This window comes from Rhea americana, unplaced genomic scaffold (assembly GCF_003343005.1).
Source record: "Rhea americana isolate MKP2758 unplaced genomic scaffold, rheAme1 scaffold_290, whole genome shotgun sequence".
NCBI classification, from domain to species: Eukaryota; Metazoa; Chordata; class Aves; order Rheiformes; family Rheidae; genus Rhea; species Rhea americana.
The window spans coordinates 909,353-930,185 of NW_028186413.1; the positions used below are offsets into that span (position 1 = coordinate 909,353).

Consider the following 20,833-nt stretch of genomic DNA (forward strand, 5'->3'; position numbering starts at 1 on the left):
GTGTCACTGGGTATTGTCCCRGCTTTTCAGGAGACTAGCTTTTTAAATTTCATCCTTATATTGATGAGAATCTCCTATAGCCCCAAAATAGTCCAGTCGATCAGGGTGAAATTATAGYAAAGTTGATACAATTAAACACTTATGCCTCCTCTCATCTATTGCAATGGTAATTTTCTACCTCATGATAAAGTAAACCTTAATTCAGTTCCCATTCATGTAGGTTGGCAGAAGCTGAGCTGTTTGTCATAACAACCAATGTTGAGAGACATGTTACTCATAACAGAGCATCAGTAATTGCTATATCCTGGAATGGGTTTATATTTTAAAATAAACAAAGAGTCAATGGCTAATAGCTAACTATAACAACCATTAAAAATAATATGGGAACAGATAATACTTTGGAGACTAGCAAGACCAGGAAAACGTAATGCAGTAGTATTCCAATAAAAATAGATGGACATTTGCTATTTCTGTCTGTAAAAATTAAATAGTGTTAAATAATTTGCCTGTTTTTCCTGGGATTCAATATCTAGAAGGTTTCTAAAATATTTGAGAAAGTTTGTTCTTAAATATAAGCCACATTATTTTATTTTAGAGAAAACGGAGTATGTAGATTAGCTTTCTGGCATTTTGTCTATCAGTCACTTGCCTCTGGAACCCTCCCTGCCAAAAGTGTGTTTTTGGCCRAGGGGATCTGTACTAGCGATTCTTTCCATATGCCGTCTAAGCCCGTTGCAGAACTGACTGAAGTGATGTAATTAGAGTCACACATCATGTAGAAATAAGAGTCTAGTTAGATTTTATGTTTTGGACAAAGAAATGAGGCACTTTTTTCTTTACTAAGCCTGTGCAAGTACCTTAGCTGTTCGCAAATTGTGCACCCTTTTTTACCATTTAGAATTGCCAGATTTCAGCACTTTTGCTGTTGCTGTTACGTGTAGTTCATGCACCACTTTYGAACACAAATACTTTACTGCTGTACAGTGAGGTGAGGATCTGACAGTGAGCCTTACTTCATGGGTTTCGTAGGGGAGATAATTGCTGTTAAGCACGTGCAAACATTCCAAGAAAATAGCAGCGAATARGTAGAAACTAACCTGAGTCTTTGGCATGGCAAATCTGTGACCCTTCTGGTATTTCTTATTAACCACCAACCCTATAGCCTTCTGCTAGCTCTTGTSTATTAGAAGTATTGGAGCATGCTACAGGCCTGCTGCTGTTAGTGTCCAGAGAGTGCTCAGTGCTGATCAGTATACAGTGATGATGTATAAATAATTAAATGTTCAGATAAATGTATGAATAAAATAAATTCACATGCTCTAAGTTGAAATAGAGCAAGTCTCTATGCTGATACCACAACTTTAGAACATCTGTTTGACTCGCAATAATCAGCCATCAGTCATATTCAGACAGTACTTTGTAGGGTTTTATAAGAGGACACTGTAGAAACTAGTGTAAAGGAAGCTTGGAGGATGCTGAGATAGTCTTCCTAAGGGGAAGGAGAAAAAGAAAAGGAGGAGTAGGAAGATGAATTTGATGTCTAGAATATATATTATGTTAGTAACTGAAATATCAGACCCTCRTGTTGTTTTTCTCTTTTTCATGTGTAGCATTTAAAAATAGAAATTGTGCATGACTGTTTGAAATTAAAATGGCTAGCTGAAGTTTGAAGAGTTTGTATTACACTTTYTTTTTTAATATATAGTTCCAGATTAATTCTCAAGGAGGTAAAGTGGTAAACTGAAGTTCTGTGGTAAATATAGGGAGCTCACTTTGTGGCGTGTCTGGTATAAACATTTACTATAAAAAGAACTAGGTAGTCAGCTGAAATAATAATATAAATAAATTACCATCTGCTTTATATGGCAAACTACTAAAACAAGTTTGGTCCTTACTTTTAATGTAGCAGCACGRAAGGATCATGATGATACTAAGTAGAAGCCCAGTTTGAAAAGGACTGTTCTTGTGATCAAAGAGAAAAAGGAGAGAAAAGGATATGAAAGAAGTTTTAGAAGCAGTAGAATGAAGAATATAAGCCCATGGGGAAAAAGAGAGAAAAAGAGGTTAGGAAGTAGCTGAAAGTTTCCAGAAAAGGAGCAGAGTTTTAGTTGCCCCCCTCCACCTAAACTGTACAGCCCTACTTTTGTAATAGGCTCTTAAACTTACTGAAAAATATGTCAGTTTTTTTTCCAAGATGAATTTAGCCCTTTACATTTAAACACTACTTTCCCCATCTGCCTGTGAACTGAGCTGAAATGAACTTCAAGAGCATGTCTGGGTGACTGTTGCTGAAACACAACCGGTAAAGGGACAGGAGCAAGATTGTTATGTTTTACCCCGGACAACCGAAAATATAAATCATCATTTTTTTCAAGGACTTTTTAAATTTTTAAAATTTTTGCAGCAGTTGTTGCAAATGACCAAGCATTTAGGTTATGCAGATAATAGGGCTTTTGTTTTGGCAGTCAACCAGAAAAATGCTGACAAGTTGAAAGTTAAAAGATTGTTTTGGATCAAATAGAATTTTTCAAGGATTTTTCTGTTTTCTCTCCAATACAAAAATTGAAAGATATAGTTCCATTAGTGAGCAAAATATCTCATTTGAGCACGTCAAAATATTTCATTTTGGAGACTTTGTAAGAAAAATACTAGAAATCAACTCTGGTTTAAAAAATAAATGCTAGTGGTCTCACTCCCATTGGTGTGTGCACCCCGCCTCGGTATGTATCCTCCTCCCGGACACAGAAGAGTATTTCTCTTCTTTGCCTGACAGGGAGTTTTAAAGCTCTGCCTGCTGCCCCAGGAGCGTGTGACAGCAATAGCTTTTTTGCAGTGCTGGGGCACTGCAGTGGTCAACAGCAAGTCCATACAATTATACGGTTGAATTCAGAATCAGGAGTTTTCCCAGTGACACGCCACATTTGCATCCGTATTTGATGTTTTACATGCATTAAGCTCAACCGTGCTGTTAGCTAGTCACCATGTGGAAGCTGGGTAGCATCTCAATGCACTACAAGTATGTTTTTTACCTGACTGATTGGCACAGGCTCTGGAAATCAGGTATCAAACTACCCAGGGGGTTATTCTGTTTCTCAGGTTAGACTGTTAGTTTCCTGTTTGCTTCAATTTGTATGTAAGAATGTGAAGTGAAAAAAAGGCAATTCTAAATATCCCATCGACTATGAGCAATGAATTCACTGAGGTGGGAGAATCTGATTTAAATCCCACCTTGAAATGGGCAGATAGAAATTATCCCCCCTCCCCGACACACACTAATATTTATTAAAGAAATGCTAATATTTTTGTATTTTGATCTCAGAAAGAAAATAGTTCTTAGTAGAGAGAAATAAGGGAAAAAATACGTAAAACTGTTCCTACTGAAGGAATAGACGTTGGCGGCATTAGTAATGTTCTCAAGAAGAATGTTGAGGTGATCTTACCACTTATATATATCTCTGATCTCTGTGTCTGTGTGTGTGTGTAATATACACATCTTTTGTTTTTTCAAGGGGACAGGACATTGATCTTTACTTCCTATCTTAGTCTGTATATAGTTTATATATTTTATGAAAGCAGGCAATCCTATTAAGTATGTGCACACTTAATTTTGGACAATGTAGTACATTTTTGGTGCTTTGTTACATCATATATTGATGATTGAAGAACTGATTCCCAACATATTCCCCATTCAGATTCATCATTTACTAGAACGTTGTAAATCTAAACCAGACACTGTCTATCACTGTGCTAAAATTCTCAAAACATGTAAGAAAACTACGTTATTCATAAAGTTTGATTTCTTCACAGTTTCTTCATGGAGATTTATATCAAAACCTCACTTACTAAAATCAAGTAGCTAAAAATATTTTATGTAGCAAAGATGAAGAGAACATAAAAAATCTCTCAGGCACGTATTTGTCTACTGCTATTTGCAGCATTTGTCCAGACAGCAGATCTTGAATGTGAAAAGTTGTACATAGTTTTGAATGTTTCTGGAGTTCAGAAGGAGGCAAAGGAACCACTCATTACCTCTAGCTCTCTTAAAAGCTTTCTCAAGTTTCCAGATAAGCTTCTTTTCTAAATATATATATACCTACAGTATATGGTGTGTAAGTTTTTTTTTTTTTTTTTTTTTTTTTTTTTTTTTTTATCACCATCTGTAGGGATGTATGTGTGGTTTTCTTGTTTTTAAAATATCTTGTAGTGTTTTTGCAATAGCTACCTTTGTTTAAATTGTTTATGCCTGTGACTGACTAGTTGATCTGTACCAAACCTGTTACAGATATTCTTATTTACTTTGGATTCTTTTCTTTAAATCTTGGATTCTTTTCTCTAACATATGATACCTTAAAAGAGAAAAGAAGCTAATACAGGCATTGAGATAAAACTTCTTACTTGCATTCTTCAAACCCAGTTAATCACTAAGTTGAGGTTCATAGTATCTGATGTTCAATTTTACTCTTGGAAGGATTAGAAAATTCCTGTTATCCTGCAAATCATTGGCATATTTTTACTCAACTTTATAAATATGCCCAGATTTTCATTAATACTTCAATACAACACAGTTAATAGATAGCCCTGAAAGCTGTTTCTCCGCAGAGCACGTTCAGTGCAGCCCTACGGTGCCACTCGTTCCCRTGCTTTGTCAGCCAGGCTGTTTACCAAAGCTGACACTGGCAATCCACTTGAAAAACGAGAGCAGAATTTTGATGCCAAAAGCATTTAGTGCTTTTGTCACTTGACCATTCTTCTTGTGGCTCATTTTACCTACTGGTTTCTGGACACTGCTTAGTTCCATAGAAATTATAGTAATGCAGGTACAGTGATTTATATCCATTAAAGAGATATTATTTACAAAGGAGCTTCATTTTAAGTACAAATGTTGGCTGAGTTTTCTGTATGCTTATAAGACTGAGGTTCTTTAAATCCTCGTCTTTAATTTTTTGTAATTGTATGCAYCCCCTTTGTGAAACTGCATGTAAGACTTSCTTGTAATTTGAGGGAAGTAATTAAAAAATTACTTTGTGCAACCTGGAGCACGTAACTATGACAACGTACAGGCTTAGGAAATCTAAGTTCTTTTACACTGAAGGTATTTTTTACTGCAAAAACGAATTTAAATGAAGTCATAATTGATCAGTTTAGCACTTTTTGTGTAGAGGAATATTTTCCATTCTATTAGAAATGATAGCCACAGAGATTAATGTAATATCTTTTACTATCGAGTTTTATGCAGAATTTCATGCAAAAATAAAGTTAGTGTATATCTTAACAACAAAATTTACAGCAAAATCAATCCATCGTCATGTCCCATTTCAGATAAAGCAAGGCAAAGATCATCAAATAGTTTTTAATTCATTCCAGTTAACAATTTGTAATGTTATTATAAGGATACTTAACTTCTTTGAATTAAGTGTTTTCATTTAACTCAAATTCTTTCATTGTTCTCTTTTTTCCTAATGTATAACTAAACCTCAAGCACATTTTAACTGTTCCAAACTAAGGCGTTTAAAGTGGTGTTTCCTGTACCCATTTGAGCTGAATTTTATTTTTGAATGTGCAAAGGTTTAGTAAAAAGTAAAATAAAATATACTTTTGAAATTAGGATTTGTGATATAGTTGTTCAAAGGTATGCTCATGTTTCAAGGGATTGCTGACACTGATGAACATACCATATAACACAGTAGAATATAATTTTATTTTTATGAATATGTATGACTAACAACATGTTAAGAGCTTTTTTAATGATAATCAAAGACAAAAAAGCAGAAATAGAGTTGCAGACACAGAACTGAGATTGACAAATAACCAGTTAAAACAGTTTTTCAGTTTCTGTGGCTTGGTGATACCTGGAGAATAGGAAGAATTGCTTGCCTAATTTAGCTAGGTTTTCTTCTCATTTATCTGGAAATGTTTGTCATTGTCAAATGGAAATAATGAGCTTCTAAGTAAAGCATGTCAATGTTTGACTGACAGGCCAATAATTTTTTTCCAGCAACAACTAACCCAAAATATGATTAAAAAGGTTTACTTCACCTGTCCAGAAGCCTTCACTGATAATTTTAAAAGTTGGATGGGAACAAAATGACAGAGAAATGTTCATGACAAAACTGCAGAGAATATAATGTGGGTTTGGGGATCAGTAATAAATTTCTAGAATGTTTTTTCCCAAAGCTTCGATGGTTATTTGTTTAGCACACTTTTAGCTGTCTGTCTTCATATCAKTCATAACCTCTTCCCATCAATGTTTGCCTGATGACCAAGAAACAAGCAAAATGATGCAAAGAAGAGAATCTCATCCAGTAAAAACTCAGGTTCAAGAAAARGTCAGATCCTGCTGTGCAAGTAAATGCTGAATTCATTCACATATTTAGCTTAAAATTGATGAGAAAAAAGTAAAAACTTGAAATGAACACAAAACTTCATTCAGCATAAGGCTAAATTCAAGCTGAGAGAAGGTGAATGCTTCCATGTATTGGATATTTARCTAATAAGAAAGGCTATAGAGGCTTTTCTTACATACTGACGTGATTTTGCCAAGTTTATTATAAGTTTTTGCAATGATGTTAGGCATAGTGACACAAAAATTAAAGGTCATTTTTCTCACTCCTATATCTTATATTTTACCACAATTGTAGTGTTCTAAGCTGATATTCRTAGTTTCAATGTGATTTATTGACATCTTTTGAATGCAAGTAAGTGCCCCCATAGCAGAATGAGGAATTTTTTAAAAATCTTTCTTTTCTGGTATTTTTTTCTCATCTGTTTTACAAATCTAAGATGCAGTCATATTCGTAGAATTATAGAATAGTGGAGATTGGAAGGTGCACATCTTTAGGGGCACAACACAATTTTCACTGATTGCAGTAGGTCACTGTCTCATCTCAACAATTTAAAATTCATTTCTGTAACAAAAATGTGTGGCAAAGTAGACCAACCATGAAAACACAGTTGTTTATTCTATCAAATTGAGTTTTTTTTTCAATATGTTTTCCTTCACATTTTCTGTTTTGTAGAACTACGGCCTAAATATATTCTCAGTGATGCAGAACTAAGTGCTTTGATACTCAATATTCTCTTAGTTTAAAGATAAATACTTGTTCTGTGCTACCTCTCCCACCCAGTAGGAATTTTCTTGTTGTAAATTCACTATTTTGCTAAGCTCATCATAATCATCTGATACAAGCAGGTAGTTCCTAGAAAATAAATTGAGTAGCAGCCTTTTACCTATTTTTAAGGTAATGCTGTTTTTAATACTATTAAGTATGTTAATCTGAACCACAGTTATGAAAATATTTTTTTTCATTTCTACTTCTACCCTTGAATGCATTTGTGAAATTAAGAAACATCATTGTGAATTATTTTATTAAACTTTTTTTAAAGAAGATTCACTTAAAGCCACTGTTCAGGATGTTTTTATCAACATTAGGCTCCTTTGGAAAAAAAAGTTATAAATTTTTGGACGTGCATAAATTGTGGGATATTGCTTTCTTAGAAAAATGTTGTGAATCTTGCTTTAGATAAATAGATTCAAATTTTTTCCAATCTGTTTCTCCCAGCAAAACCTATAATATCACAAACACAGTTTTAATATTTAATGACTTAATGTAATGAAATTAATAAACTTTGAAAGTTAAAAGTCTCCATACTTGGGAAAGAATAAAATGGTCTCAGAGACTTAAGTAGCTCACTACTATGTTAAAATTCAGAATGAGTTGCCTAACCTCAAAGACATTAAGTCATATACACATATACATTTATCAGAATGGTTAGAGAGAGAGAAAAAAAAGTGTTATTCAATTAGTTGACATGTTTCTTTATTGACAGGCTAGTGAAGGATGCTCCGTGGGATGAGGTCCCTCTTGCTCACTCCTTAGTTGGTTTTGCCACTGCTTATGACTTCTTATACAGCTATCTCAGCAAGACTCAACAGGAGAGATTTCTTGAGGTGATTGCCAATGCTTCAGGATACATGTATGAAACATCGTACAGACGCGGATGGGGTTTCCAGTACCTTCATAACCACCAGCCAACCAATTGTGTGGCCCTGCTGGCTGGGAGCYTGGTTCTGATGAATCAAGGTAGGTGCTAAACCATAGGAACATTCTTCTAAAGTGTATAGACTGAATGCAGTTTATGCAGTTAAGTTCGGGAACTGATACAAATGTTTTTTCTGTGCTTTCCACGGTAAGCGCTCAGCATCTGACACAGCCAGCTGTAAAGGCGTGCTGCTTTGTGTGCTCCTGCAAGCATAGCTGTATTTGGTTTGCCCCTACACTGCTTAGGAAAATATGGTCTACTAAAAGTCTGTGGACAGTCGTGCAAGGTGTAATATGTATGCATACATATGTGTGTATATAAAGTTAGTTATCTAATTGATTCTTAACTCACTGTTTGTAATCATTAAAAATTCCCTTGTGCATTATGTAGCCAGTTCAGATTTACATACAGCACTTTCAGAGCAAACTCAATAAAGAGCTCATTCTACCACCTTTGCTCCCTTTGAGTGGTACACATAGTCTCCTTACACAACACATGGAGAAAGCTWGTGATCAGAAGCATCCTGCGCATGGGGGCAACACGACCAGATAACCTTCAGTTAGCTCCAAGACCTCTGTCCTATCTCCCCTAAAACAGTTGCAAAGATGTACTTTCATCTGCTCAAGAGCCGTGGCTTGGGACCCTTCCTTTCAGATGTCCCATTTTTCAAAGAKATGAGCTGGGCTTTACCTTTCTCCCTTTGAACTATTACCCTCCTGAGCCTTCATCCAAGCCAGCTGCAACCTTATTCTTTGCATGGAGGACTTAATCCCTTTTTTCCCGTTTCCCAGAAGAGCACGCTCACCAAATGCTTTTGGCTCTTCTACCCAGGGACTGTMCCTCTCCTCCTATTTTGCTGCTATGCTGAGTGAAAGAAAACGCAAGACTCAAAGAGTCAGAGACAAAGAGCAAATAAGAAATCCTGACTCTAAACTTGCCTGAGAGGGGGAAGCCATGGAGCCAGCTCCTACTTGTAAGAATGCATCAACATTTTATCCAGTGATTATTTAATATAGACTATACCTTTTTGTTATGTGGTAGAAGCCTTTTGAAAACACAGTGCCCAATGGAGCTACTTGCTGCAAGGGAAGGAAAATCTAAGCCGATGGTGTTACCAAGCTGTTCAGCTCTGCCAAGCAAAGGCACATCTGCACAGAGTGGGAGCTCTCGGATAACTGAGGATTTTGTATTGAAAACTGTGGAACCTACAGTTCTGGGGGGGTCACCTTTTTGTTACTCATTTTTCGTAACAAACCTATTCATTTAATGTACACGTGCTGAATAGCAATGAGAGTGTATGTGGAAATTATCCCCTTTCCTCCTATCTTGCCCTTCACAAATTGGAGACCTAAGATCAAGTTTATTTCAGTGGGTTTTCCTAAATTCCTCATAATTCCATCCTTTCCTGCTTCTTGGGTTGTTGCAGAAAGCTTGCAGTTTTAGAGATGATTCTGTTTTTCATTAGCGTATAGATGATAAGTATATTTTGTACCAAACAGTGGTAACACCACAAATAAAGTGGAGCAATATTTTTTTCACCAAACTTGGGGGGGGGGAAGGTGTGCAGCAATATTTGAGCAATTTTTAATTAATGCTGATTTTTAAATGAAAATAGGTTCCAACTTCCAGATTGTACATGACCAACCAAAAATCTAGTTGTTTTCATTTTAGAGTTACTTTATTTTTAAAAAATAGAAGTTCAAATCATGTATTTTGGATGATAATTAAAAATAAAATATTAAGATAAAAGTCAAATAATTTAAAATGGTTTCTTAAACATTTTCATTTCAATATAAAAGACTGTTTGTTTGTTTGTTTTGTTTTGCAGAGAAGAAAGGAAACAAGGGTGGAGAGGGAGGGATACACAGAGATATGTATTTATAAACATAATATCAGGTATCAAATGCACAGTAATTGCCAATTCCTTTCTCTTAAAGTTTTACATTTAAGGAAATAATTTTAAGCATTGCATTCAACTTTTTATGGACAAYTGAAGTATGCAGCGATTAAATAGCATGTTTAAAGATGCTTATAAACTTTGTCATAGTGCTAAGAAATGAACTTAATTTAAGTGAATTCTAAGTACCCACATATATTAAAATCTTTTCGGTTAAAATAAAAACTCTTATGTTTGAAAAAGAAACTAGGGTAAGGCCTAATTTGTTGTGTATACTGCTAATTATAGGTGTACTTGGATTAATTTATTTTCTTGTGACATCCGTGTTAGCTGACAGAGTACTAAGTCTTTTTTATTCTAATGTATTATTGTTCTTTTAATGTACCGTAAGTATAGGGTTGTTATAGCATCGACATAAACTAAGTAAAAGGAATTTATTATATATCTCCAAATAATAAGTGCACTAGGCTGAATCATGAGAATATGCATAAATTTGAAAAGGAAGAGAATAGTCAAAAGTACCTATTGTGATTTTTAAGTCACGGGGGAAAGAGAAAGTGGAGTATTTGGGCTTGTATTCCAAAAAAGTCCCGCGGTGCCCAGCTCTGTCAGTGTAGCGAGGCAGTGTTAAGTTAGTTGTAGGTAGAAGTAGTGTCACCTGCTGCTGTTACTCAAGCCTTCCTGCTCATAATAACTCTCTSTTCAGCCAGTGGAGAAAAATGCTAYGTTAGAATCAGGTTGTCTGTTTAACTTGGGCATTGCAATTTTTTCCTCTTCTTTAACTGAGCGCAATTTGGCAGCCTTGACTAGTAGGAAATCTGAATTGCTCATCACTGTACTGGGCATAAATGTAGTAACTGTGGCAATGGAATGAAACGTTTATAGTAGCAGGTTTGAATGTCCTCTGACATTCAAACTTCATTCAGCGGGCACTGATTCGCCAGACAGTGGGATGTAATGTAAGCTAGCTGCTGTAAAGCCGAGCTATGATAGATGGTGGAGTTGAGGCCGGTTACATCTATGCCCAGACATACCGAGCTGGGTAGACACTAGGTGGCCATGAAAAGTGTGAGCTAGTCGTCCTCTGTTTTAGTCCTACCTCTCTTGCCAGGGAATCCAAAAGAAATTATGAAAAGGCATGTAGCTGTGGGACTGCTAAATTAGCCGGAGTGGATCCATGTGCTTCCTTCAAAACACACGTCCTTCTGCAGTACGTTAATGCGCTGCTTGTGCATGCTTTTTTGGTGAGGACAGACATGCCCTGAGAAGGACTTCTGGCAGCCTCTTCMCAGTTCTTGAGTTGTACAGAACTGACCCAAATAATGAGATCTCTGAAAGTCTTTTCTGTAGAAGAAAGTAAATACTTAAGTCTTGTTTACACAAAGGTTTAAACTTAATCTAGTTGGAAGAGTAATTTCAAACTAATCATTCCTACTCCTGAATCTGGACAGGAAATTAACTATGCAAATCTTTTCCAAAATAATTCCTATTGTAAATAACCCTTTYGATTGAATAACACATTGAACAGGACATATCATGCTGGTGAAAAATGACTGATTAGAATATTTGCATTATTGGAGCCCTCTAGTGGGGATTGTAAACTTAAACAAATTTGCAGTAAATCATACTGCTTCAATTTAAAATGTAATAAATAATCCTGGCATGGCTTTTCCCTTTCTGCATGTTCTGWATACATTATAGAAATTTTCCTTTTAAAACAGAAGACAGAATCCCAGTCTTTGCTCAGTTAACCTTGCTCTACTGTGCTTAAATATACTATTTTATTTTTCACTCTACAGCTGCAGAGTTGCTGCAGCAACAGTTGTATTTTAGAGACCCAGCAGCCACCCTGTGGATTTATGACTGTGACGGATCCCACTGTTGGAGCACAGATAATGTAATCAGTACTCTGTGGTGGTATRAGATGACGATTTGTCATTATCTTCTTCTTTCAGGCTATCTTCAGGAAGCATATTTGTGGACCAAGCAAGTGCTGGCAATCATGGAGAAGTCAGTAGTCCTGCTCCAAGAGGTTACAGATGGTTCCCTCTATGAAGGGGTGGCTTATGGCAGCTACACAACCAGATCTCTGTTTCAGTACATATTTCTTGTCCAAAGGCACTTTGATATCAATCACTTCGGCCACCCCTGGCTCAAGCAGCACTTTGCATTCATGTATAGGACTATCCTACCAGGTAGGTCATTTGGATCAATGAAGATATATCTTATAATTCCTAAAGCAGCAGTAAATTTCCTACTTGAAGTAGGCCATTTTTCAATAATCTTTCATTTGGATTTTCTTGTACCTTCATCATCCATAGAAACAGTGGTAGCCTTGTTTATCACTCTTTAGTAAACATGACTGTTACTTAAGTTCTGGCTTTTAGAACCAGTCAAAAGATGGGAACATTGTTTGGGAGAAAAATCAATGCTCCAAAATTTGATTTCATTTTTCAAAGTACATGTATTTCTGAGGTTTTATATATTCTTTATATATTTAGAATATTTAATATTCTTTGAAGCTCTTACTAATCACAGTAATCTTCCTCATCACAGGAAAAATATTTGGTGAAAGGAAAAGCAAATGATGAAGCCAATGTAAAAGTATCCACAAAGAACAGGAAAGTTTTATATGAGCAACAGATTTTCCACAAAAGATTGAAATTTATTATTGAAAATTGTTATTTTATTAAAATATTTTTCATATGGAAAATATAATTGACTCGATAGGTTTCTCAGTACCACCCAAGGATACATAAATTMTTTTCTTCTGTTAATATGAGAGCAAAACAAAAATATCAGGATTGCTAATAGGCTTATTGTGAAGTCTTTTTTGCTATTTCTGTACTCATGCTAGATCTCTCCAGTGTCTCTCRGTGTATTTTAGCATCTCTGATTTGAAGTTCTAGTTGTTGTGCAAAGATGGAGAAGTACAAATATGAAAACAGTTACTAGCTAATAAGTATAGCCGACATCTAGCTTTTGGAGAAGATTTAGTTTCAGGGTAACCTTGCAAGTTTTGATTGATGGTTTTGYATTGATTATTTGAAGGTCAATTCATTAGGAACTTGTATTTTTAAAACTCCTGGTTGAAAAGATAGAARGATAACTTTAATGGGCATTAATAACTGCAGTTCAGCATAAGCAGAGTGTTTCAGGCAGGGAATTCCATTTATGGCAGCTGATTTGTAAAAAAATAAGATTTAGTTGTGTATCCAAGGGGTGATGAGYGCAGCTTTGACATGCCAGTACAGACATGTAAGGAATGGCAAAAGTGAGACCTGTAAAGAGAAAGTTATCTTTGACAGATTTGAGTGAGGAAAAGAAGTAAATAGGATATTTCTTTTTATGTTTTTGTAGCATATTAGCTACCTGTAGCCAAGAGCAGGCCTGTAAGCATCTTACAGGACTATGTTTATGTCTGTTTGTACTGCTTGGCTTCATCACCACTCTACAAATATATCTTTGTGCATGTATTTTGTTCCTCTTTACATGTCTTTTAACTTTTTCCCAAGGATTTCAGAGAACTGTGGCCATCGCAGATTCCAACTATAACTGGTTCTACGGGCCAGAGAGCCAGCTGGTGTTTCTCGACAAATTCGTCATGCGCAACGGCAGCGGGAATTGGCTGGCAGAGCAGATCAGAAGGAACCGCGTGGTGGAAGGCCCAGGGACCCCATCCAAAGGGCAGAGGTGGTGCACTCTCCACACCGAGTTTCTCTGGTATGGAAAGGAATGAGTGAGCTTCAAAGAAACGTGAGAGCTGCTTGCTGTTAGGGATAAGCCGTTATCTTTAGATTTGTTCTGAACTGTGGAAGCTGAGAGAGAGCGTCTTGAGGCTCAGGTCATMTCAGAACATGTTCACTTTGCATAAATACACTAGTGTGCTGCTATGGATTACACCATAGTCTTGTCCTGCAAGTATATTTTATGCTTTTCTTCTGTCGTTTGTTGCTTTTATAGAGTATAAACGATTTCAAAAGGATGGGAAGTTTCCCTATGTATCTTCTTAAAAAAATCTGTTTTAATCTTTTATGTTCTTTAGTTAGGCCAAGACTTACAGTTTTCTTTTAAATGGTATGAAAGAAATGTAAAAGRTGAGCTTATTTTTAGCTGTGTGTACACACACTAATTTGGAAATTATGCTTAGAATAAAATTGCCAGCAGGTGACTAGATCCRTTTTTCCCATGACACTTACACCTTTCTTAACTCATATGATTACTCAATTTAGTCAATCTGTGAAAGATAAGAGATGAAAAGATTAGAGACTTTAAATAAACATATACATTTCCTTAGTCAGTAGAGAGAGCAGATACATTTCTGAAGGGTCAATGTGGTTCCATTTTTCTCTCTTATGAGAAAAATGTTATCATGAGAAAAATATGTATCATTTRTATTCATGATATGTATATTAAAAATGTATGTTTACTGGGCTCCAAGCACCCTGCAGCTTGTTATCTACAAATTACAGAATCTTTCTTCTATAGACCCCATTCCCTCATTTTCTTCTCTTAGGGTCTCCACGGAAATCTTGGAAATACAGGCTTAGAAGTTTTTCTTGATGCCAAAGGGGAAGAATATYTTTAAATGCACATGAGTCAAAAAAAATGCCTTTTCCCTGGGCCACAGGGACTTGCATTGGAGTCTGCTTTTAGGGGGTTCTCCATCAAGAACCACTACCTATWGGGCAAGCTTCCAGATTTTTCCTGGTTAGTTGTAGAGAATAATTTTGATGAGAAACTATATAGCAGAAATATTTAGAGTTTAATGATGGTTTTGTTTATTTTGGCTGCTTAAAAATGAGACCAGAGGGTTGGGGGTTTTGAGTTTTGTACTGGTGCTGATAATGGAAATGATCAATTGATTTTAAAACTGTTTTTTTTATCTGCTTGGCAGGTATGATGCAAGTTTGCACTCTGTACCTCCACCAGACTATGGGGTTCCAAAACTGCATTATTTTGAGGACTGGGGAGTGGTAACCTACGGGAGTGCATTGCCAGCTGAAATCAATAGGCCTTTCCTTTCCTTCAAGTCAGGAAAGCTGGGAGGACGTGCAATATATGATATTGTTCATAAGAACAAGTACAAAGAGTGGATCAAGGGATGGAGGAACTTTAATGCTGGCCATGAACATCCAGACCAAAACTCCTTTACGTTTGCTCCCAATGGCGTACCTTTCATAACAGAAGCTCTATATGGCCCAAAATATACTTTTTTAAACAACGTACTGATGTTTTCCCCTGCTGTGTCCAAGAGCTGCTTTTCCCCATGGGAAGGGCAGATTACAGAGGACTGTTCCTCAAAGTGGCTGAAATATAAGCATGACTTGGCTGGTGACTGCCAGGGACGGGTGGTTGCTGCTATGGAGAAAAGTGGGGTGGTTTTTATCAGGGGTGAAGGAGTAGGTGCTTACAATCCAAAGCTGAAGCTGAGAAAATTGCAAAGAAACCTTGTGCTTCTCCACCCTCAGCTTTTATTGATGGTAGACCAAATCCACCTGGAAGATGACAGCCCTCTGGAGGCAGCGACCAGTTTCTTCCACAATGTGGATGTGCCTTTCGAAGAGACGGTTGTTGATGAGGTCCATGGGGCTTTCATTAGGCACCGCGATGGGATATATAAGATGTACTGGATGGATGACACTGGCCACAGCGAGAAAGCTATCATTGCCTCAAGGATGTATCCCCGGGGTTACCCTTACAACGGAACGAACTACGTGAATGTGACTACCCTCTTGCGGCACCCAGTCACAAGAGCCATTTACCTTTTCATTGGGCCTTCCGTTGACGTGCAGAGCTTCACGGTCCGTGGGGGTTCTCGACAACTGGATGTTTTTGTTACCACCAATGAGCACGCTTATGCAGTTTACCTGTGGACAGTTGAGGATGGCCCTCGTTCTGGCTTTGCGCAGGTTATTGCAGACCGCCAGAAAATTGTCTTTGACCGAGCCTCTGCCATTAGGATCTCTGCAGTGCCAGAAGTGAAAGATTATGTAGAGATTGTGGAGAGGAACCTGCAGCATTTTAAGCCTGTTTTCCAGCAGCTTGAGAAGCAGATCTTGTCTCGTGTACGAAACACGGCTAGCTTTAGGAAGACTGCTGAGCGCCTGCTGAGGTTTTCAGATAAGAGACAGACAGAGGAGGCCATTGACAGAATATTTGCAATCTCACAGAGGCAGCAGCAGCAGCATGGCAGAGCAAAGAAAAATAGAAAGGTAGCCAAAGGCTACAAATTTGTTGATGCTGTTCCTGACATTTTTGCACAAATTGAGGTAAATGAAAGAAAAGTGCGACAAAAGGCACAGACTCAAGCACAAAAAGAGTTGCCTGTAGATGAAGATGAGGAAATGAAAGATCTTTTGGATTTTGCAGATATCACTTATGTGAAGCACAAAACTGGTGTGTCAATCAAAGGCCGATCAGGGCTAGCACAGATGGTGACAACTGCTCGAAGCAGTGCCCCATCAATATCAGCTTCTTATACTCGCCTCTTTCTAATTCTCAACATTGCTATTTTTTTTGTCATGTTGGCAATGCAGCTCACCTATTTTCAGAAGGCCAAGAGACTGCATGGCCAGAGATGTCTGTATGCAATACTTTTAGTAGACAGCTGTATATTATTGTGGCTGTATTCTTCCTGTTCCCAGTCACAATGTTAGCAGAAGACCTCTACTAGTCGACCAGTTTATGGTCATATATATCTATGCAAAAGCATTAACCCTAATAGGGCCAAAATTTATGTTCTTTTTCTGAAACATTCCAATAAACATCTAGGGGAGGACTGATTTCRGATCGGAAGGCATGGAGGAATAAGAAAAGCAATGAATTTCTCAGAAAACTAAGTGCTTAATAAGTACTCCTCCAGTATATTTTGAGTTGGGCCTCACATCTGAGGGAATGTTATGCTTTGTTCATCAGAGTTCGGTAATGTAACTGTAATTAATTTTTTGGTGAGATGAGCCCTCTTTTAAAAGATTTGTTTCTAAGGGCTTTGTTTTTTTATACAGAATTGGGTTTGTATCAGTGAGTTTTCATTTCAGGCTGCTATACATGTTCTGTTGAGACAAGGACATTCAAACACGAGTATGCAAGGCAGACCTTAGCAGTAGATTTCATTTCTCTCTGCCAAACCAAAGAATACTTCAATATGGGACACTCCTGCACAATTATTTCAGACCCTTATATCAGGTCATCTTTTCCATGCTTTACAATCTGGCATGGTAGGAAATGGCAATTATGTCAGTACTTACAAAGTGAAAGGCACAACTCAGTAGACAGTAGCAGGAGGCAAATATGGGGCTAACCTGAATTATAAGGGAATACAATTCTCAGGAAAAACAAACAAACAGGCAAAAAAACAAAAACCAAAAAACTTTCTCTTTCAGCCAAGTACAGACTGGAGAAGAGTGAGTGCTGCAAGGTCCRTTCTTGATTTTAGAGGATAAGGCTTCACAAAGATTTTCTAATATTTTGGAGCACATCTTAGTAGGGAAATGTCCTAGATCACTGTCCTTCCATGCAATTGTGAATATACAAACAAAAAAACCAAAGGCATCCTGTGGTAACCTCAATAATTGCCAATATGGAAAAAGAAGTATTTAGAAAGTATTTAATATTTTTTCTGTTCACATGGCTGGCAACAGAGGACAGTAAAAACTATTTGAACAGTTTGTTCTCTGTAAAGCACACCAGTACGTGTTTTACAAGCTTTTAGTGGCCCATGGGTCAATTATTTGGGAATTAGTGGTAAATGGAATCATATGGTTTATGATAAAAATAAGTTTGACATCTCCACATATAGCCCCTCGATTCATTAAACTGTTTTTTAAAAAAATCTTAGCTGTTTGAGAAAACAGAAGCTCTGTTGAATTGGTGCATATCTGTATATCTTTACAGAAAAAGAAAATAATTCTTTCAGTACATTTGCTAAATAAAAACATTATAAATATTGTCTCTGTTGAAAAGAAGTTTTCCTTTGATTAAAATATTTTCCCCAGTAATTAYAGTAATGATATTCATTAGCACTTTGTTCAAACCATAAAACTTTGTTTCCTCTGTGCTACAGCCATTTAGATATCTGTTGTTATCTACTTTGCTATTGTTAACCTTCTGGGAGTATAACTGTTGTCCAAAATCTGGGTTGGTGAAATGTGATGACCTGTCATTGTCTAAAAATCTTCAGTGAATACATGACAATATCCTCACCAAGTTCCAGGTATTAAGCTAGTTCTGAGAACTGTGTTCAGATATTGAAGCTCTACTACAGTCTCCAAGGCCTCTATTTATCCAATGAAATTTGATACATTTAATCTGAGCACAGATTTGTGAGCCTACTGAATTTCTGCTTCAAGTGCAGTCAATGGAGAAAGTAAGACAACAGCCTCTATAGCTAGTCAATCCACCCCAGACACCTTCAAGATATACCTATCCCTGCTAATTTTAAAAGGCACGTAGCATGATTATTTACCTGCTGCAAAGCACCTAGTTGCATAAGGTGAGGTGAAATGAGCCGAAGACTTAATGGGTTGCAAAAGAGAAAGCCCCTCAGTATAATTCTGTATTTATAGTGTTGCCTGCTGAAATTATGACTAGACTGTAATAGGCTGCTTTTCACTGGAGATTTCSTTCTTTCTGCCTGTGATGTCTGTTTCTGCACAGTGATGACATGAAGGTATGCAAAAATAGCTGTTGGATTAAAGATAGTGTTATTTTCTTTTCTTATTACTAGGCAATACTATAAATGGCTGTGAAACATTGAAAAATCAAGATACAGGTATTGTTAATTGAAAAATCAAGATACAGGTATTGTTAGTGAAGTTTAGTTGTGCTGACTGGTACATCCCTCCAGCAGCAGCAAGTGCCATTACATTTTCCCAGGGAAATTCAGGAACTCATTATATTTCAGAAGCATATAAGCTGTGCAAGTGTCAATCAAATCCAGATAGAAAGACATTTATAAATAGTACACCAACTGTCTTCTGTCTTTCATTTCCACATCCTATTTGGAGACATGTAACCTTCAGGAAAAGAAGGAGCTCTGTTGGTTCTGAGTCTTTATTTGGTCAATGCCAGCAGAGGGGTTGGTGCGAATCTTTTGCTTTWTTTCATGCCCACACACATTTGCCCTGTGTCAATTTGCCATTGATTTGTTGAATAGTCAGCTCTAGAAAGCCAACCTGTAGTCCAGAAAAGCTTTTGAGAAATATCTGCATTTCTTGGCCTGCCATTTAGTGTGCCATCTAAATTCTAGCAAGGGCTTAGCAAAAGCTGCTGTGTCCATTTATATGCCTCAGTCCACCAGATAGTTTATGTCATAGATCTGTCAGCTGAAACTGCAGAGTTTTGGAGATTAGAAAGTAAGATACAGTCATGCAGATTAACTCTCATTTRCACTACCCTTCTCTGCAACGTTCTAGTAATGCAAGGGAAAGAGGTGGCTGCAACAGCTGCCCAGAGCCCTTTCATCGGGCAGAAAGGTGAGATTGTAAAGCAGTTGTTAAAGCAGACCAGCATGTCAATGAGGAACGCAGATGCGATGATGGAGTAAAAGAAGATTAAATGTACCAGACCTTCATTCTGAATAGAAGACCAGATCCATTCCTGCATGAAATGGGAATCCAATATTTTTCCACCCGTGCTTGGTTTGCACTTTTCTGTGAATGATTTATCGATTATCTGCAGATGGCTGTCTTTGCTGACTACTCTGAACTCCACATACATAGATGTAATTTTTATTCAGTTATGGCAGGTAAGCTTTGCTTAAACTAATAGTTATGTCATAGTTGTCCTGGGTATATTTCAGACATGAAAGAATATCTCACACATGTTTTCTTATTTCTTCCTTCTGTAGGCCTTTAAAAATACCTCTCCAATGGTCCTATAAGTTTTGTTTCCATTCTTCTTTCTTTTCATTCTTCTCCCTTCTTCTTTCTCTTATTCATTAATGAAGATCATCATTTCTTTATTGAAATTTGAAGAAAATGGAATAACCAATGTTTCCATACTGTTAGCAACCAGCAACTCAATGCTGTTGGGTGGAAGTGTCACAAACTAGACAAGACGAAATGATTCAAGCCCTCAAATGATAACATACACTGAAAGAAAGGAGATGCCAGAGCCTTACTAGGAAAAGCAGTAAGGAAGATCAGTCCAGATAGCCATAGGGGCTGGTATGAGTGCTGAAGATTAGCATCCTTGCTGACATGGAGAGGTGTMTTTGTGCTATTTGGCTGAAATACAAGAGAAAAGTAATCCTAGTGAGATCTAAGTCCATAGCAGAGGCACTTGGCACTAGTTTCACCTAGACTGGGTATACTGAACAACTTTTAGAAAGTCATCGGTATGAAGTAGCAGAGTTGTCTTTCRCTTCCTGTTAAAATGGAATCACAGTACTAAAATGTAGCTGGCACATCCCTCTGCATGTGTTTGGTGTGTGTGGATGGTTCCTGTGTTCATAAGAGACACTGCTGACTTCATTCAACTTCTTCTYGGTACTTAATGATCAGTCATGCATGTTTTGTTTCAGGGCTGTGGCCTAATTTAGTGTAAAATTAGTTCAAAGGATTCTGAGCAAAGTCAATGGGAATTCAGCCCACTRGTAGCTGCATGCATGTCTGAGGGTAGAATCTGATTCTTAGATTTTTGRGTGTTTTTTGAGGAAAAAAATTGGATGGGTATGTGAGTGATTCGTTTATGTTATACACATCATTCTGCGACTAAAGGAAGCAAAGGGAATGGAGCACATTACCTCATTTCTTAAAACTTGTAAGATCAAAGCTTATTCTGAAGGATTATACGTCTGAAATGTATCAAATTCTTCTGTTGGCCTGCATATTTTCCACTGATGAAAAGTTTTCTCTTTGTGTTTGAAAGTATACAGTATTTGGAAAATAATGT

General features: G+C 37.0%; 1 protein-coding gene across 1 annotated transcript in view; it reads left to right on the plus strand.

Moving 5' to 3' along the window:
- The window catches only part of DSE (dermatan sulfate epimerase), a 34,862-nt gene extending 16,974 nt beyond the window's left edge, over positions 1 to 17,888 (plus strand). The window contains exons 4-7 of the mRNA XM_085309121.1: positions 7,828 to 8,081; positions 11,893 to 12,132; positions 13,453 to 13,660; positions 14,835 to 17,888. Of these exons, the coding sequence (XP_085165247.1) occupies positions 7,828 to 8,081; positions 11,893 to 12,132; positions 13,453 to 13,660; positions 14,835 to 16,596 (2,464 nt within the window). The 3' untranslated portion in view covers positions 16,597 to 17,888. The remainder of the gene's footprint in view (positions 1 to 7,827; positions 8,082 to 11,892; positions 12,133 to 13,452; positions 13,661 to 14,834) is intronic.
- The last annotated feature ends 2,945 nt before the right edge of the window (positions 17,889 to 20,833 follow it).